General features: G+C 38.0%; 2 protein-coding genes and 1 long non-coding RNA gene across 4 annotated transcripts; 1 reads left to right on the top strand and 2 right to left on the bottom strand.

Annotated features, from left to right (window-relative positions):
• Positions 1–31: 31 nt before the first annotated feature.
• Positions 32–11,441, bottom strand: LOC111320804 (activin receptor type-2A). The gene is made up of 9 exons (XM_022923503.2): positions 11,294–11,441; positions 10,664–10,747; positions 9,547–9,909; positions 8,322–8,674; positions 7,035–7,209; positions 4,669–4,826; positions 3,578–3,725; positions 2,793–2,929; positions 32–2,153 (listed from the first exon to the last, which is right to left on the bottom strand). The coding sequence occupies exons 2-9, from the start codon at positions 10,722–10,724 to the stop codon at positions 1,857–1,859; spliced, it is 1,692 nt and encodes a 563-aa protein (XP_022779238.1). The 5' UTR covers positions 10,725–10,747; positions 11,294–11,441; the 3' UTR covers positions 32–1,856.
• LOC148718344 (uncharacterized) lies at positions 10,762–12,500 on the top strand. The gene is made up of 2 exons (XR_015994052.1): positions 10,762–11,089; positions 12,366–12,500. It is a non-coding gene; the product is annotated as an uncharacterized LOC148718344 (long non-coding RNA).
• LOC111320805 (uncharacterized) lies at positions 12,335–19,731 on the bottom strand. Of its 2 annotated transcripts, none has more exons than XM_088741293.1 (4): positions 18,093–19,731; positions 15,658–15,756; positions 14,984–15,223; positions 12,335–14,482 (listed from the first exon to the last, which is right to left on the bottom strand). In XM_088741293.1, the coding sequence occupies exons 1-4, from the start codon at positions 18,156–18,158 to the stop codon at positions 13,109–13,111; spliced, it is 1,779 nt and encodes a 592-aa protein (XP_088597419.1). In that variant the 5' UTR covers positions 18,159–19,731; the 3' UTR covers positions 12,335–13,108. The 2 variants fall into 2 exon arrangements, with proteins under 2 accessions (XP_088597419.1, XP_022779239.2); XM_022923504.2 differs by lacking the exon at positions 18,093–19,731 and adding an exon at positions 17,061–17,622.
• Positions 19,732–19,765: the final 34 nt, after the last annotated feature.

The following is a 19,765-nucleotide window of genomic DNA, read 5'->3' as shown; positions in this document are numbered from 1 at the left end:
CAATCTTGAATAAAACAGACATCAAGAAAACTGCTAGCCAAAAAGTAATTTTATTAAAAACTCTAAATGTTTTGCAGATATTGATAATTTTTGTAATTATACAATTCTCCACATAAAATAAATCATTGATAACTAAATGAATCTCTTCTAACTTCTAAGGGCTTGGAATCACTCTTAGTTCTCTCACTGCAAACAAGATGTATTCTAAACAAGATTACAATAGGTATATAAATGAAATGAAATTTTACCAATATGAATTTGATAAAACCACAAACAAACATGAATATTAACTGAGAGGAGCAAAACTAAGTACAATTTTGTTACAACAACCTGTCACAGCCAGAAACCAAAAGTATAGTATACAAGGCCTCCTGTCGTATCTTTTAATCCTCTTTTAATTTACAATTTTAATTGATTTAATACATTGCAAAGGTGTTTGACAAGACACAACAGAATGTCATAAAAAGACAAACATTTAAGTGGGATTTTATTCTATGAATCTGTAGCTTGAGGCAAACATAGTTTACTCAGCACAAATTATGTAGAGAAAGACATCCACACTTCCTTAAAACAGCAGAATCCTATGTAGCTCTTGAGACTAATATATACACAAATGTTTCTGTACATAATCAATTAACAATACATTGCCTATTTTTATGACTCGGTGCTTATTTTAGGGCTGTGTTGAATTAAGGACCCTGCCCAGTAAACATCCTCCCATTTCTTAAAAATGGATTATGGTATAAAAGAAATATCAAAATATCCTTCACTGTCTTTTAAAGTAAAATGTGCATGCCTTTAGCACTGGCTTACTCTTCATTGGCAAAAATGCCATGTCGCTATCCCTGCTGTGATCTGATTCTGACGACTGAATAAAAGCCAGTGAAAAATATTTTTTTTTAGAAAACAAGACCAAATCATTGCCCATTTGTTTACGAGTTTTATTCCCTGAACAAGTTTGAAGTAAATCTGGCATTTTGTTTTCCCTCATTTGTGAAAAATGAGTAACATCTTTCTTTTCATCGACAAATTAGCTCAGATCACCTTTTATTTTCTATTTACAAAAACAAACTAACATCTACTTGTCTTTTCACAAAGATATGTTACAGTAACTTTCAACTGTCCCAAACTGCACACTGTTATGATGGCTTCAGTACACTGACTACTGTTCATATACAAACATCAATTCAACAGTTTTTTCATTACAGGTAGAGGAATGTAGCACTTGTCTATCAAGGAGAAAATGTTCGTGAAAACTACTCCTATACACTGATAAGCATGCCCAAATCACAGCATTGTCTTCTTCAGAAAACCAGGACAGTCATGCAAGCAATGCGATTAAAATCAACCCTTTATCTGGTGGGGGGGGGGTTCAATAACTTTTTCCATACATGCCTGCTGATGGCAAAATTGGCTGCATCCTCTATGACAAAATCCAAGCATGAGAACCTGTTCACAGGCTAAACAGACAGCCTTGAGAGGTCTTTAAGGTGGCAATAGACTTCCGGTTACCAACATATTGAAACCCTTGCTCCAGGAATTTATCGGCACATAAATGTTGTAACAGAAAAATAATTTCAGCATCTGGGATAAAAATAAAATTTAGGCCGAAAATTCTTATTCCTTATAAACACTCTGTATTCAAGTTTACCAAGGCACAAAGACTAAATGCTGGCAGCCATGGAAGTTGGTTTTCTTTCCTAGCAAAACATAGGCTTCAAATGCAATCATGAAATGGTAGCAATTGTATGATATGCAACTGACTTCTCTAGAGAAGTCCAGTTCCAGTATATGTTCTCTCTGATAAACTCAGAGTTCATTTCCTCCAGCTATTTCACGATTTTTTAGGTTCATATTCATACAGTAGTCATGGTCATACTGTTGCTTGAGGATTTATCCACCCATGGGTATGTAGCTATGATAGGTGGGACACTGGACACAGGACCATTTACACTTGACAAGCTCTGTGAGTGTGCTGTGGGGTAGTTTTGGAGAATCTTCTGCACAGGATTAACACTTGATGTGAAGACAAGGCCATCTGGATAGTCTTTTAACAATTCTGAGAAACGTTCCTTCACACACAGCGCAGAGAGTCTGGCATCCCCATCTTGATCCCAACAATCTTCTATGGTTTCCTTCAATGTTCTTAGACCCTTAAGAGTAAGAACAGATGTAGGTACTATTAACCAAGCATATGATCAAAATTTGCTTATTTGTTTTTTGTTTTTGTTTTTTTTTTAACCTTCCTTATAGTCAATTAAGACACAAAAAAAGAACAAGGGTCAATTGCAACCATCGTGACTGGACTTACTTGGTTGTTAAGGATTTATTAAGGTTGAATCTAGGAATTACAAAATTAATGGACTAATTTTTGTCCTGTTTACTAAGTTTTAACTGTCTCAAAGACTTGTAACTGTTAAGCTAACAGTTTCTCTCAAACCTTTTTCAGACAGGATATTTTAACAACAAAATATAAGCAATTGTCTAGTTAACTGCAGATTTCTTCCAAGTAGTTGATACTTGTAATGCTTTAAAACTAAAATAAGTGGTCAGAAAATAGGAGAAACAAAGGATCATGTGCTCTAGTCATCAAGATGAGAATAGTCCTAAAAGACTGTTATTCAAGACAGAAGTTGACCTTTTGACAAGCTGAGCAGAGGTTCTCATCAGAGTTACTGATTGTAAAATTAGTTCTCTGAAATTTGATCCCTATCATTGACAACCTTACTGTTAAAAAGTACCCTCTCTCAGACAATCACACCACATTTACAACTGCATCAAAAAGTACTCACAGGATGATTGTGTTTCCACACATCTGGAAACCCTGGCCTTTTCTTCTGCCTGGCAACATAATCCTGGATGTCTTCACTGGTGATGGATGAGCCCAGCTCAGCTTCAAAAGGCGGTTTGAAGTCTGGCACAGGCTCGCCTGGATGGGAGAAAAGGTGAATGCGAAGGGGGACACATTAGGGACTTTAAAAAAAACCACGACGGCAACGGTAACGAGAACGTGGAAAAACGATAGATCTAATTGGACGAACAATAGCCCAGCACGTGCGTTTTACAACTTTGTACATTTCTTAGCCGTCCTTTGCAAAACAACAATGTGAAATCACCAAAATTTGTGTCGTCGGCAAAGCAAAACCATGGCGGCAAATTATTTTAATTTACATTTGGAACTCAACGCTACTTTTATGTGTTATGTTGAGTTTGAGGTCTGGTGCCCTATGAGACGGTAAACACATGCAGCCATTTTCAAAATTCTAACCAAAAGTAGAAACTCATTTTTTAATCGATGTATTCTGTGGTGTTGCCGTCCTGACTGCTTAAAGTCCCTATTTACAACAACCCACAAATAGGTAACTATGACAGAAAACTCCCAAAATGAATTGGTCAAGTCTGCCTTCAAGATGAAAAAGAATTGAAGGTCCTAGACTGCTAAGGCCGTTATTTTTATAGCATGAATAGACTGGGAGTGTTAATACTCCAGCATAAAATACAGTCCACTTTTTAACAGCAGAGATAAGCACTGAGCAGTTTCTGAAACATACTTCTCCTATAACAAACAAAAACTTACGTCCATAAATATCAGAACACCTCATTCCTATTTCCCAGAGCACAATTGACATAGCATAAACATCAATTTCTTTTAACGATGCCTCACACTCCCTTAAGTTCACAGCTCCATCTAAAACTTCAGGAGCCATATAACGAAGTGTTCCAACCTGCAAAAGAAAATGTCAGAGCATTGAGATTATGCCAATTGTGACTAGTGACCTAATCTCAGATTTATTGCTCATATCAAAATTACATTCAAATAAAATGAACATCACTGAAGCATGCATCACAAAGGGAAAGAAAATGATTGTTGGTCCACCAAAACAAAAAAATTAACTAAACTAATCTCTAGATCATTGGAAAGGTTCTAAACATAAACTAATCTCAAGATCCTTTGGAAGGGTTCTCTAAAAACACTGCTACTAAACTATAAAACTATACAATTGACCACTTTCATAAATGGCTGCTGGATTAATATTCTTTTGTTTGAATTTAAATTAGCGTTTCTGGCCTTGCTTGAGATAATGTATTCTTTTGAATTTTGTACTGGAGAACAAGGCCAGAAAGGCTAATTTAAATTTAAACAAAAGAATATTAATCCAGCAGCCATTTATGAAAGTGGTCTATTACTACTATTTTTAGACAAGATTATTCAACAAGGAGTGTCACCGAGTTGCAAATGTTATGCGACACCAACAAAAGTTATTAGATAATTATCTTCATTATTACAAAATCTTGAACAGCTTCTGCATCGTTTTTGTAATCAAAGTCTTCAACAGTTGGTGATAGTCCTGTCTTACTTGGCTGAATTGTGTAACCTTAAAGTGGATAATTTACCCTGTAATTAGCATGTTTATTTGAAAATGGCTTCTCTGTATTTGTGACCTGAGCTTTCCACAGAAGTAAAAATTCAATGATCTAGTATGTGATGCTTCTGTACCCAACAGACAGTCCATACCATTTTCAGGTTTGTTTGAGTTTGAAATTATTATATTATTATTATTATTATCATATATTATTATTATATTATTATTATATTATTATTATATTATTATTATTATTATTATTATTATATTTTGAAATTATGCAGGATTCTCAGTCGTGTCCTACCTCTGTGATAATGTCATCACTTCCTTTAGTGGCTCCAATTTCTGGCATTTTCATGGCAAAACCAAAGTCTGACAGTACACAAGTGATCACTGGGCTGACTAGTATATTCTTGCTGCTTATATCACGGTGAACAAAGCATGGTTTACCTTCATTGTTATCTGAAAAAAAGGGAGTGAAAAGGTCCTGATAAACATGCTTGGTTACCGTACGAAAGGTCTCAAGGAAAGGACATCACATAAGGTTCTAATTATAAAGGGAGGCAGAAGCCAATTTAAATCACAAAAAGACAGTAAATTTGATTTAATACAGATGGAATCAGAAACGTAAAGTTCTAAAGAGACCAAAGGGAGAATTAAATGGGATATCAACTAATTAACTATAAAGTAAGAGGGAAAAAAGGCCAAGAACAAGACAAGTTAGAGCTGTAATGATTAAGAGGAGAAATTATAGGTCACACAATTAAGGCACAATACTTAAGGCTTGAAGGAACCAAAAGAAGAAATTTATTGGATCAACTCAAAAATCTTAGCGCCTGTTTACATGAAGGTGGGGGACTCCAGATCGGTGAGGTAACCTCCGAAGCTGTGGTCAAAATAATAGCCTGGGATCCCAGGATGAGGTTGTTGGTGCACTTTTAGCCTGTGTACAGCCGCCCCATCCCCTCGAAAAAATCAGGGAGAGAGCATCTGATTTACCGTTGCTAATCATGTATGGGAATAACTTTGCATAAATTAAAAAACTGGTTTCTGCGGGCCAAATTTTTCGTGGTTCGTCTCAACTCATCCTGATTTTCAAAATGGTGGTCAATGTGACTACTTTACATTGAGCAATTGAGAGTGTTTGCGACGTTTTCAAAATTGCTTCACTCTATACCGAGCAAGAAAAAATGTCTCCAAGCCCTTTTTGAAGGAAAAGACGTGTATGCAAGTCTTCCCACTGGATACAGGAAATCATTAACCTTGTGGGGAATTAGTGAGGTGCCCACACTGTCACTGTTCTCTTCCAGAATTTATTTTCAAAAAGCAGACAGAACAATATTAGGCAAGGTCTCTGACCAACCAAAGAACTATCCACACTGGTTTTCTTATCTCATGAACACACCTTGATCAAAACGTAAGTTGATTGGCTTTGACATTCTTCCCAACAAAGATAAACAAACTGATTTATTGGAGCGTACAGATCGTGACACTCAATTTCCGGCACATAATTTTGAATCATTACAATACTAATTATCCTGTTTCCAACAACCTTTTGTGCAGCCCCAATCGTCGCCTATGAGCTGCTCTCGCATCTACGTGGCAGTGGTAAAATAATTGTGATTTCACTGCTTTAAACGTGATGGTTGAATGAGGAGTAGGATTCACTTTGACAGGTGACAGGAAAACGGAAGAAGAAGAGGATTTAGAGCTGATAATCTTTCGAATCGTAGAGTTCACAAAGCAAAGATTCGTCAGAAGAGCCCTTCATTTCTTTAAAGTCGACAGGCAATTTCTGCAAATTCAAGCGGAATCTATAGACACTTTACACTCCAGCGACAGCTACTTCTCCCGGATGTTAAAACTCAAGCGAGCTCTTCCATCTGTCAACGGGATTTTTATCTGAATTCTGAACAATGTTTTTCCCACAAAGAGCGCGCAAACTCATCGCTAATTCGTGCACATGTTATTGTGAGAGCAATGTGTACTTTGAGAGAAGTATTCACATTTCAGAAGTCAATTCCCCACGAAATTGATAGCCAATCGAAACCCGTGGTTCGCATGATGTAATGATCTATGAGTAACAGCCAATGAGATCATTTTCCACACATTCCAGGCAAAATCACGTGGTCCCCATACACGATTAGCAACGGTAAATCACAGACGCTCCTTCCCCGATTTTTACAAGGGAATGGGGCGGCTGTACACAGGCTATGCACTTTCAAATGTAACATAATTGTGAAAGTGTAGTGCGATCATCTGGGTGAGTGTAGTTCTGAGAAGGACTGTTGTCGGTGGCGGTCACTGACGTTTCAATAACCTGTGCGGAAGTCATCATCAGAGTCAAGTGAATGGTTGTTGTCAGTAGAACGTTCTTAGTCCAGTTTGAGTAAAATGATTCGTCAGTTTTGCCGTGATGTTATTAGCTGTAAGACTCAAGTGGCAGAAGTCAGTCATAAGTTGTTCTGCTCAGTCCGTTTGTAATGCTTATGTCCTGAATGAGTCCTTTGTGTGGTGCTGATAGTAGTTGACACCTGTTGAGAGGAGTCTGTTCTAAGTAAGTAAACCAGCTCTCTACAGTCATGATTACAACCCCTGCTTGGCAAGTTACCCCACCTTGAGATGTTTACATAGCAAATTGTGGTGAAAGGATTAAAGTCCTTGATTTACCATCATTGTGTAAGTAAGCCAGCCCAGATGCCAGTGAATGGCCAAGACTGCACATTTCTTGCCAGGTCACTGTGTTACACTTAAGATACTGCAACAGGGAACCTTTACTGTGGTATTCAGTCACTAGCAAATACTCTGGTCCATAACTTTGCTGTCTTTGTGTTGCAAAATAGAACTGCAAGACAAAAAATTTCTAATTATAGACTGTAAATAGATTCAACTTGAGGAATTAAATGCAGTCACCAACATGTAGCTGCAAGTGGACTTTTTGGACTACTCAAGGAATAAGACTGAAGATTACATAGAGTAAATAATTAATTATTGAATTGAAAATGTCCAAATTTGCATATTTCTAAACTTGTTTACCAAAAAAACCCTTACTTTAAGCAACACAAGATATTAGGTTTACCTCCTACTACTAACGAAAAACTCACTAACTGACAAGGGAATTATGCATCTCAAAATCACATACAAAAACCAATATCACACGAATCGCGAAGCCATGAGTGCAATATCGCTCAATACCTCACTTCAATAACCAATCATAAGGAAAGATTTTAATCAATTATCCATCAAGAATTATACTTGGAGATACCAAATGTCTCTTCTCATGTTGAAAAATATTTCACTGGTTGGCTTTGCTCACTCGTGAAATATTTTTCAACACTCAAAGAGAAATTTTGTATCGCCATGAAGCCATGTAATATCCTCTACATCTTATTCATAAATGGACACCCTGAACATGCTGTCACAACTTCATTTCAAACAAGTACCACAAAAACTTGCAGATAAGCCGTACCCTGAATTTCGCAGCTCAAATTTTGGAAAAAAAGTTTTTTGAAAAAAATCAAAGAAATTCAAAGTCAAGTCTTGAAAAGTTTTCTTCATCAACTGTTCATCAAACGTAAACTCAATACTTTAAAGTCTGCCAAATTTAACATATGATTGATCTTTTTCTGGTATTTGTTGACAGGAATTCTTCATTCAACACAGTTTTTCCATAGATTTTTGCATTACAACAAGAACGTGAATGGAACATTCAAAGCTTAGTACCCAGGCATAAGATTGGACATGAAAATGGAAAACATGACACCTTTTTCAAATGTTCCTGCATGAATATAAGCTACACCCCCAATTTCTAGCAACGATTTTTGGAAAAAAGGTGCGGCTTATCTGTGGGTTTTTATGGTACAAACAGAACTGCTTGTCACAGACACCCCTCACTGTAACATGTCACCTACAGTGATCCACCCTCAAATACAGAACAGTCCATTGATGCAACCATACCCTTAAGATACTTGGATGCGATAACTGTCCTTCATAGACCTCACGTTCAGACTCCCATGTGTCCCTGTGCCCTGGCGGAAATACTTTGACAGCCACAACTTCCCCTTTAAGATAGCATCTCCACACCGACCCATAGCGCCCTTGTCCAACCATTTGATCAAAGCGCAAACCACTGATATCAAGCTCAGGTCCATGTGGTACCTTTTCTTCAGGATCTGCAGGAGTATATTTGGCTTTGTAGCACTTAGACTTGTAAACATAGATAACACCTACTGTCAGCAAAAAACTGAGAACAACAAACATCACACATGCCACCACGATGGCAACCTTGTCTGTACTATCCCCAGGAGAATCTGTAAACCAAGGACATAAATTAAATATTAAAATTTGCTCTTTGAGGTTACAATCCATCCCCATCTGCAGTGTTTGACACTAAGGCTTGCCCCATTGCCAGAGACATGCAAAATTCTTTTTGGGTGAGTAAAACAACTCTAAGACTTGCCTGACCTGGCAAGAATGATCTCATTTGCAACAAAGAAAGCAACTAGTAATATGACATGGTAACCATACAAAACAACGAAGAAATAAACAACCTTACATCTCTTTGCCATCTTATTCATTTGCCTGTAAAATATATCTAGTAGGTAAAAACCTCAAAACATGTCCAATGCCATAGAAGATGCAAACATTTCCATAGCCACCATGTTTCTTAGCATGAAAGGAACACTTTTGACAATGGAAACCAGTTTCTACATGGCCAAATGCACTCCAATATTTTTTCAAAGTATTTACCTAATTACTGCTTAGGTGACAAGTGAACTACAAATTATTAGATAACAGTTTGTTATAGTTTTCACAACATCCTCATTTGTTGACAAAACTTCATGTCAATTTTATTGCAAGATGGTCTTAAAAAATAATATAATTGACATTTTTTAACTATTAAATATTATTGATTTTAATAACAAGCCTCTTGAATTTAAGTGGGCAACCAAAATAACCCATGGGCAACCAGAAAACAAAACTGGTTGTCCAAAGGGTAAATTGGCCAAAAATTTAGCATCAAACACTGAGCTAAGTTGATAATGTGAATTGAATCAACCACCAGAAAGAGTTCTAACACAGACATTTTGACCATTACCCCATCATCCCAGCAAAATACCCACTTAAGAAGTTCTTTAAGTTGACCAATTTACAGCTCTGTAGTATATAGGCATTTACTCACCTGTTGGACTGAAAGTTGGTGCAATCCTTTCTGTTGACTCAGTGTAATAAACTGGAGTAAAATTCCTGTTACACATATGGGCTTTGCAGCAACAAAATCCAGAAACATTGTGACTTCTGAAGGCATCATATTCTGGATTCTGAATACACTCAGCTTTACAGTTTCGAGACTTCTCGTTGAACGACACTTGAAAACACCCTTTCTTCAGAACTTTGTGAAATGTTTCATTCCTTTCGTTAACATAATTTTTCCATAAAACGAAACAGGAATACTCTGTATTTTCACAAGTTTCATTTCCATTCAAAATATCCTTATCTGGGTGGTATGATTCACAGGTCAAGCCTTTTCCACCCCCACAAGAACCTAGAAAAAGAATGAAAGGGCAATTGGAACATGGTTGTTTAGTAATCAGTGCAATTAACCTAGTTTGGAGGTTGAGGCACCCCAATAATTAAACACTAACAACATCCGTCCCACTTTTTACACTCCCTTCACATAATTTACTGATGAAAACAGCCTAATATCCAGCTTTGATCTAAAAATAGATCACCTCTGTCGCTGAACCAGATAAAGATGTATAGCCAAAACTGCTCATGTTTATATCACAATTGCACGTGTTCGTACAACCAATCTGATCAACTCCTGACATACTTCAATTTGTGGCTTACAAGCCGTTTTCCCCTCATCAAGATATCCGTGTGACAGGTTATTAGAAGTAGCCAATATTTTCTTGCACGTTGAGCTGAGTGTATTTTCATTTATTTCTTTCACATAAGACTGTCTGCGATTATTATTAATTCACACCTCTTAGTTTAAAGCCTGATAGCTGGAGGGCAATTTCTTATTCACTTGCAGCATTGTCAAGGAGCGAGGAACTATAACTTTCTTGACAGTACACCCTCTCTACATCTAGGAGGAGATGTAGATGTGTATAATTTTTGTTCCAAGATTAGTACTCCAAAATCAACTCATCACAGACCTTCAGTCTACGAGAAATATGTCGCTCAAACCTTTGGGGCCATACAGTCTCAAAATGGATTGAATTATGTCCCGAGGTAGAATCCTTAATCACACAATACAGGTTACTGTCTAGATCGATTTGTTGACGAATTCTTACCGGGTTTCATGCACGTCAAGGATGTTAAAACGAGTAGCAATAAGAGACAGTAATCTTCCATCTCAACAAACGATCTTTACCTAACTGCAATAAAACAATAACGTTAGCGTGACTGTGGCTTTTAATGTGGAAGCACCTTGTGTGTGTCTAGGCGCCACAAAGGGCTAAAAATCGAATTGTCAGTCTTGCGTACGCCAAAGTTCTCGAGAGACGAAAGTATGTTTTAAAACAAATGCAAACGGTAACAAAACAATAAGTTGGAAAAGTTATAGCAGACAAGAGATATCTTAAAATGAGAAAACTTTTGGAGGAAAAGGGAAAGATTTTGATATGATGCTGTATGCTTAACCATGTCTGGCTACGCGCAGCCGTCGATAAACCGACAGCGGAGTCGATTTAGTGTTTTCGGGTTTTCGTTTGACTTCTGTAAGTCCTTAAGATATTTCTTCTCATAATAAGACGTAAGGTGAAACCTACATTCAGTTCTCGGATACAAAAAAAGACGCTTTTTACAGCCATTCTAAATCACATCTACCACGGCAGCCTTCAAGTCGCCTTAAACTTAAAAGATACAATGGTCTCAACTGAACGAAAAAATCGAGATTTCGGCATATGTTAACAACCTCTCACCTTTCTTGAAACAACAGCTGTACATTTGGCATAGGGAATCAAAACGAAAATGCTTCGAATGATAAATATTTCCTTGGAATCAACGATCGTATAGTAAATACAGACTACCTCTCAACAGCGAATATTTAGCTGCATGTATTGAATATCGACGATAGCCAATCAGATGCCTCGAGGAGAGGACGTCAATCAAAAGAAACTTATCTCTGGTAGAAATTTCATCCGCCGTATATATTAAATTCCTTTCTTGTTATGTCTAATCGCTATTATTTCGGATATAGCGAAATCGTGCAGCTGTTGTCGGTTCGTGTAAAGACTTCTCAACTCTTTGACATGTCTTTGTTAAGACACCAGCAACATATATAGTTAGGTTATACACTTTACGCAACAATACAGACAGCTTTGTTTTTATTGGGAAGGGGCGCGCGAGTTCTGACTCTGAGAAGAAATGATTAAGTATTTTAAAAGATTATGTTTTTAATCTAAGGCTCCCATGAGTCTGCGTCCTTTCGGAATCAATATTGTCCAAAAGCTATTACACATAAAACAAATTAAATATATCTAAACTTCGCAGATGATTTTCTATCACGGAAGACGACAGTAATTGTTATGTGATGTGCAAATAACCTTCCAAATGCCCAGAGGCTCGCCCGCTTAAGCAGATAAGCTTATTGTATAGACAGACTATGACGTGTTCGCCAGAGGAGAGCTAAAAAACAGTTATTTTATATAAACACATCCACGAGTAAATTCATTTTCTCGTCTTTTTTCTCATTCATGATAAATCTATTAAATTCATAAATCCATCCCTTCGTCGATTCATTCATCCCACCATCTATCCATTCATTCCCTTTCATTCATTCACTCACTCCATAACTCGTTCATCCACGCATGCATTTACTCACTCACCCTCGCTCATTCATTCGGTCTTTCAGTCAGTCATTCATTTATTAAATCACTTTCCAACCATTCAAGGGACTAAACTCGCCGATCGCAATGTAGACCTCTTATATATTTCAGAGAATATGATGTTTGAATTATGGCTGAATTTCAATTTTGATTTAATTTTTTTCAGGTGATTCAGATAATTACAGGGGAATGAAATCAATCAACATATCTATCAATTTTAGAACAAGGGAAATGGACACATCGAAGAAAAATGAAGGATGAAATCTGTCGGTTGCTGAAAACATGAAACCGTCCATCCTTGACACGTTTGCCTCTTGAAAAGATAGGGCTACCCTTGACGTCTTCGTATGTGGAAGATGCAAGAAAATAAACTGGAAAAATTATGCTTTATCGATTAAGAACTTTCCATAACATAAACAAGTTTAAAACAAGTTGATAATCATGAGTACATTCTTTCTTGTAATCATAAAATTATCAATTTCTTTAAATTAAATTGACCCGACAGTAAAGTTCAAACCATTTTGGAAACCGTGCAAAACTATAAAATAAGCTCTCAGTTTACAATCGTTTTCACCCTGCGAGCAGTGTTGCCTTCGATCTTTTGTGCAAAAACCTTTCTGCTCTACCCGCTTTATATGGAAAGAATCAAACCTTCAGTCATTGTTTATCACCCGGGAGGGGAGGGGAGGGGAGGGGTCGGAGGACTCTGGGGGGACCACATGGTTTTCAGGGTTGTAGAAAATTGACTGCCAGTGAGGAAGGTACATCAGAGACCTTAAGGGGGAATTTTGGTAAATTTTATTGTGACTCAGCCAAAAACCTCCGGCCGACCTCCCCCACGTGATAAATAATCACCGGTCCCTCAGGCGAGTCTAGTTGCAGAGTAAAACATTTCGAACTGATATGAGCTCAGAATTCATTTTCTGACCCAAGAGTGGAGTAGGGTTTCACTGTGTTAGACCTCGAGGTGTAGGTAGTTCCTGACCGAGAAGAAATATCGTCTTCAACTCTACTGCTCTCATCGCCAGTTGTTGTGGATGCAACGACGTTTTTCAACTCTTCGGATTTAACATAATAGACAAGTTCATCTTCTTGATTGTAAAAATCGTCCATGTCTATATCGCCAAATATTGCCTCCCTTCCGCTTCGTGAGGGTTGCGCCTGTTTCTTCTTCGGCAACTTATTTTCCCCCTGTTCTTCATCTTCCGGTGGTTTTTGGTTTCCAGGGAGGTAAGAAAAATACGAAAACGAGTTCATTCTGTTAATTTCATGGGAAAGGAGTGAGTAACTAAATGGAAGAGACCTAAATCTGGCTAAGGCCAGAGCCCTGTCATAAGCCATCTTATGTTGCTCCATGCATGTGTGGTCAACTTCACTGCCAATTTTGTCTATTTTTGTTTCTCTTGATTTCGCTGGAAGCTTAGCCCTTAGCTCCGCTGTTTTGAGTAATTTGGGTAATTTATTGAAGTAATCTTGCGCTTTTTGTTTCAGTGTATGTTTACAATGTCTATTTCTGTGGAGCCTTTTTCCGGTTGGATTCTTCTTCCCATTCTCCGTTGGCCGTATACCACCCTCGTCACAAGACTGTTTTGCTTCTGAATCGTCGTCAGACATAAAATCACTGCTGTATTCGTCGCCCGAGTTTCCATGTAAAAGAGACAATAAATCCGGGCTAGACAACCTTCTACGAGACTTCCTGGAACGATTTGACTTGTTAGAATCTTTTAATCTCAGGCCGGGTGAATCTGCGCTTTGTTCGTCCGCTGAATCGTACTCTCCATCAAGAACCTCGTCTCCAGAATCAGTACTTAGGTCAATATCGCTTGGGTCCAGTCCCTTGTTTAATTGCGTCAGTCCCCTCCGCTTGGACCGTGCGAGGGACTTGGCGTCGATAGCATCGATGTCTGACTCCGTTACGTGATCACTGAACACCACTTTACGCCGACCTTTCTCTTCGTTACCTCTTTCAACTTCTTCTTCGGTTCCATTCCTGTCTTTGTCATATGTCATTTGTTGATTTCCCTCTTCATTCTCACTGAAGTCATAATCGTAATCCTTGAACTTCGTATCAATATCAAAGCTCAACCCTTTGATTTCCTCGGAAGTTTTAGTAACTAATTCTTGAAAATCATGTAGATTGTCCGTTTCACCGTCGGTGTTTGCAAAGTCAAAGTTAAGAGGGCTGTCTCCAGCGTCTGCCCTCATCTTCATCAAAACACGATCATTGTACACACGTTCACTCATTAGATAATAACTTTCACGTCGCTTGGGGGCCCACTGGACCTGCAAATGAATACAACGTGTTCAAATTTAGTCAGATGCTGAACCAGTCTCCTGCGCAGCCGTCGTTTGGTCGCGTCACATAATGTGTTCTCGAGTGGCGGGAAAAGAACCCGTTGAATGACGAGACCAGACAAGGACTGCAAAGGAAACCAGCCTGGGTCGGAGAGGACTGGTTGGAAGTAAGCAACTTCCTACACAATCTCTTGAATCAAATTCCAACGGTTTTCTTACAACTTGCAGAGAAATCTCTCGGAAAATCTCAGCAGATAGATCTATTGCGCACATAGCCCTTTCGCTACCGAGACCTCATTTGCAATTCTCCCTTCTGACTTTCATACAATTCTTATGATATTTCTTTGGAGAATTGGGTATTTGATCAACTAATAATCTCCTAGTTGGTATTTTTCTTTATCTTCATCACTAGTCCTCTTGATATTGCACTGGCATTGTAAGGTGAAATTCTGTCTTGGTCCCTCATGGGTGTGAAAGGGTTTAACATACCAAAACTGGTAATTTATGTGCGCCTTGTTCCCTTGCTCTGAAAAGCAAAGCTGCGCATCTCCTTTGATGATGACGTAATTCTTTTAAATCATATCGAGGCCGAGGTCTTATTCCAAATCGAGAGGACACTGGTGTCTTCATTGTCGATGTCAACTTCTTCTGTTCGGAAGCTTTTTTCTTCTGCTCGATCAAAACGTCAGCACATCGCTGGCGCTCACGCTCCAAAGCAGCTTCAACTTTCTGAGGATAACAAAATAAATGATAATTTATTTTAAGCTTAAGGAAATCTAACCCTAAACAACTTATCCCAATGCAATATTTTAGTTGTAACCTATCATACAGAAACACCATCCCGGCCCCAACTAATTAAAACTTCTTCTTCTTTTACAGTATACCTCATTTTATAAACATGTGACCGACCTCAAACGCGGGAAAAACGCGAGTGACCAAGTTGCAATTAGTTTTTCTCTTTGCATCCAATTGGTTGAGAGGCAGGGATGATTCGTTTTGACAAATCGCAAAGCAAATGTAGGAGGCTCCCCAGAGTTTTAAAACTGCGCGCCAGCTGGGCACTAGTATGGCGCGAGATTTTACATGAACACATTTTCAGCAGCTGAGCGCATGCACGCGTGAAGACTCGCGCATAGACCTTGAAATGCTCACAAGTGACTTACTTTTCTGTAGTGCTCCCCATATGTCATCTGCGCGTATTTGGCATCAAGAGCGGAAGTCAGGCTGCCCAATATGCGATGACCAGTAGAGAAATGTCGGCCCTAAAAACAAGATGATATAATGAGATGCATTAAATGAAAAGATTTGCTCTTTATAAATGAACCAAGCCTCATCAGCAGAGAAATAATTTTTATTGACGTCTCTTTTTATTGACGTTAAGGATGGGTTCAGTGGGGGTATAAGGAATAAGTCGTTCACCCCACACAAGAGATCAGTGGAGATGCCTCCGAAAGTAGTTCATTTGTCCGCTAGAATCTACGATTGTTTCTCGTTGCCTCTTGCTTAAGATCTTCCCCGTGAAGTGTTAGATCGGTGGTCGATATTTTTAGAATTAAAACCTGACACTTATTATTCATCTTCTACTTTACTTTCCAGCCTCTCTTCTCTCGAAGAGTGCTTCACCAACTTTTTCCTCAGGCGACAGCAATATAGCATCAATAAGGGTGAAAAACTTCACCGTAAGTGTATCAAGCAACCCTTAACGTTCTCAGTCCAGAGTGCATTGCGCACTATTCAAGATGGCGGCCGCGGGAAATTCGAAGTGGCTGTGAGAATCTTCTTAGGAAAACGAGAAAAAAATAAGATCGCTTGGTAAGACAACTTTTTTCTTATGCCAGATCTGTTAAGAAGTACATTTGGAATATTTTGAGGGATATTTGTTAAAAGTGTGAAGGTTCCTTTTTTAAAAACATTTCATCAACTTACCTTGAAGGAGCCATAGGTTGAAACGCTACGACTTCTAGCCTGTTTATACTCGGCGCGCTGATATATACTTTGTTCGCTGCGCAGATGTATGCTAACTTTGAAACGCAGATATATACAAAGTTCGTTGCGTAGATATAAACTACGTTTGAAGCTTTGTATGTCATTGTTTATAAACACTTTGAGAAATAAATGAAAATGAATAAAGCGCGCTGTCCTTTAAGCAACAAAATTATCCTCAAGAGATTTATCAAACAGAAGATTCCGCAATTTTAAGAGAAAGATAATTCCGGAATCTTGTTAATCGAAATGAACTGTCCCTGGAGATTAAAGTCTTCTGTGATAAAATGAGAACTGAAATTTGCATGCGAGAAATTTCTGAAACAGAGTTTTTATTGTCACGTAGGCTACTGTGAAAATAATGTTTTACTTTTCGAGGAGTTCAGCTTCTATGTCCCCTTTTTTAATTTAATGATTAATTCGACACATAGCTATATAATGCGGAACATTGTAGAACCCCATACGGGCCCAAATATGCAAGCGAACACTGAAGAAAACGGTGTTCGCTCAACGACTTGGTGAAAATGCTACAAATGATGCACAATTGATTGAACTGGAAAAGAAATTACCTGTCTTTACTTACATTCACTGAAATCACATTGTCTTAATGGATTCTGGCTCCATATCAGAAGAGCGCCGAAAAAGCGTGCATTGGTAATTATTCGCGCTGCCTTGCAGTAACAATTCAACATTTCTGTTACCGCGACGTCATAATCTTTATCGATCATGAAACTTGATTAGTAATCAATTAGTACATTAAGTGAACGCACGTGTTTGGATATCCCCTCGAGGAATGGAGCCGTAAATGTTGGTATGTAAATTCGTTTTATATCGTTTCTCTTTTCGATATCCTGTTGCGTTTCAAGTACACCGAATCAGTTAGCGTTTTGTGATCTATTTTCAGTTGATATTTTCCTTTACATGAACTTAAGCGAATAAAGGGAATGAGTGCAACAATGAGTCTCTACTGAGTGTATCCAACACGAGCATACTTTAATTCGAGGCACGTTTGCTTCAGAGAGATACCGCCCACTTTGTTAACAATACATTTCTGGCAAAATCTAAAGCATTCTCATGGATGCCATTTTTCTTTTAAAGTCTGGTAGATAGCCTAATTTTTTAAGTTAGTTTCACAAGAAGTAATTCAGTTTCCTAAAACTAAAACGGCGAACAAAAACTGCTAAATTAAACTTTCCAAAGAATTCAAACTTCGTGGCCAAAGTCAAACAAACAATTAAAACGGGAACATTTACTCTCAAAATATTTGCTTCAGTTTAAAAACGGGTTTTAAAAAGCATTTTCTTTTCTCAACTGATTGAAATGTTTATCTTACGGAGTTCTTTTGTTTGCTCATTCTATATATGCTACGAGAGACTGAACTTCGCATCAAGAAGAGAAACAAGCACTGATATTCCTTTACCCTTTTTATTCTTTTAGAACCACGTCTTTTTTACTATTGCTGGCTGATTGATAGTGGACCGTCTTCGACTTATGGAATCTTGAATTTAAAATCTCTAAGTAGCTGATAAAAATCTCAATTTACTGAAACTCAATTTAGTACTTCGTTGTCAAGCGGCAAGACCACAGTAAACAAAGAAATTTCCTAACAACATACCGGCTGGGATTTTGGTATTGGCACAAGATCTTCCAAACCAACACCTTCTACTAGTTTCCACAACATTAGGTACCCTTCGCTTGCAACATCCAGAAAAAGACAGTAGCTTCCTCGTCAAGACGGAGATAATGTGCTGTGTCGGCTATGCAATGTCCATTATCATTCAATTTTCTTTCTGTAATCTTCATGCGTTTCACTAGCATACATTTATTAATTCACGTGTATTAAGTGATTACACGCGCGACAGATACAGAGGCTTGGTTTGATTGGTCAACAAAAGTTTTTTGTACCCAGGCTTCCAGATAGATGGTTGTTCGCACTCGTGTTTTTTACGTTCAAGCGGTAATTATCAGCCAGACAGAGCTGAATAACGTATACGCATGCGGTGGGTTTTGCTGCGGAAACGCGGATTTTGAGTCGTTCGCATGGTTGATTTCCTATTCTGTTGCTTCGAGGCGTCGTTTTCCTTGCCGCTGTTTTTTTAGAGAACAACCTCCAAAAACTTGGTACACCCCCTAAAAATTTTTAAAAATTAATGTTCTCCTTAAAAACCTCTGGAAATAAGAAAATGCCTTCGACGTAAACAGAGTCCCTCGGTTTTAAAAGTCAGCCCTATTATTTTCCGCTAATTTCGCAAAATTTTAGACCTAAGACACTTGAGCCCGCGTTGTTGAACGCATACCTCTGACGTAGCATTTCATTATTCATGCTACCTATGCTCCCTTGACTTGCAAATGCCTTATTTCTGCCTAGCGGAGAATCAATACAGGTCAAATTAAATGTGCCTTGTCAAGAAAATGAACCAAAGATGAACTTTTCCTCTGTTACAAACGTGGAGCATAGAGGATTCGAACATTTGTCGTAAGGGTCAGCGGTTTGTTTCTCTTCAACTGAGTTCCAGAGAACTCGATGATAAGTCAGCCCATATTTTAAGAGGATCATATTTGACATGCGTCCTACAAACTGCGAGGTTCAGCAGTGTCGTAACTTGCGAGCAAACCATCGTTGTTAGCGCTCGCGTTGCTTAAGGCCCTATACTGTCCCGCGGCAACCCGGAGCTCTATTAGGGAGTTCAAGAAACAACGACGGCGACGCCATCAAAGTTCGAATGTCAATTTTTTTCTTATTAAAAATACGAGCTGAAATTTCACTTTTTCAACCAAGGAAACATTTTTAAAAAATCCGAAAATAAAAGATGAGAAAATTTTATATTTTCATTAGACAGAGGGCTTAATATTGTTCAAGTATTTTTGTTCAAACATTCTTTCACTCAGAAAGATTTTCTTTTTTTTTTTCATCACTTTTCGTTTAGCAGCCATTTCAAAGAATTTTAAGAGCCATCTTTCACTCTTTTAACACTCTTGAAAGCGAGATTAAAATCCAGTTTTTTTTTATAAAGGTTTAAACATCTCATTATTTCTCCAAGAGAGATATAAGAAAAAAACATGAAGATTGAAATGATGAACAAATTACGCAAATTTCTTTAGACAGGGGGTATATTTGTGCTCAAATGTTTTTGTTGCGTACGGTTCTAAAGAGCTTTGTGTCTCCTTGTTTAAATAAGATTTAATTAAAATGCTACCTTTTATTTGGAAAATGTTATAAATAAAACATCAAACTAATTAAAATGAAGACCGTTCCGTAAATCATGCGTGTAAAAAGATGCACACATT

Source organism: Stylophora pistillata, chromosome 12 (assembly GCF_964205215.1).
Source record: "Stylophora pistillata chromosome 12, jaStyPist1.2, whole genome shotgun sequence".
In the NCBI taxonomy this organism is placed as follows: domain Eukaryota; kingdom Metazoa; phylum Cnidaria; class Anthozoa; order Scleractinia; family Pocilloporidae; genus Stylophora; species Stylophora pistillata.
The sequence above is the reverse complement of the archived record's forward strand: the minus strand, read 5'-3'. Positions and strand labels throughout refer to the sequence as shown.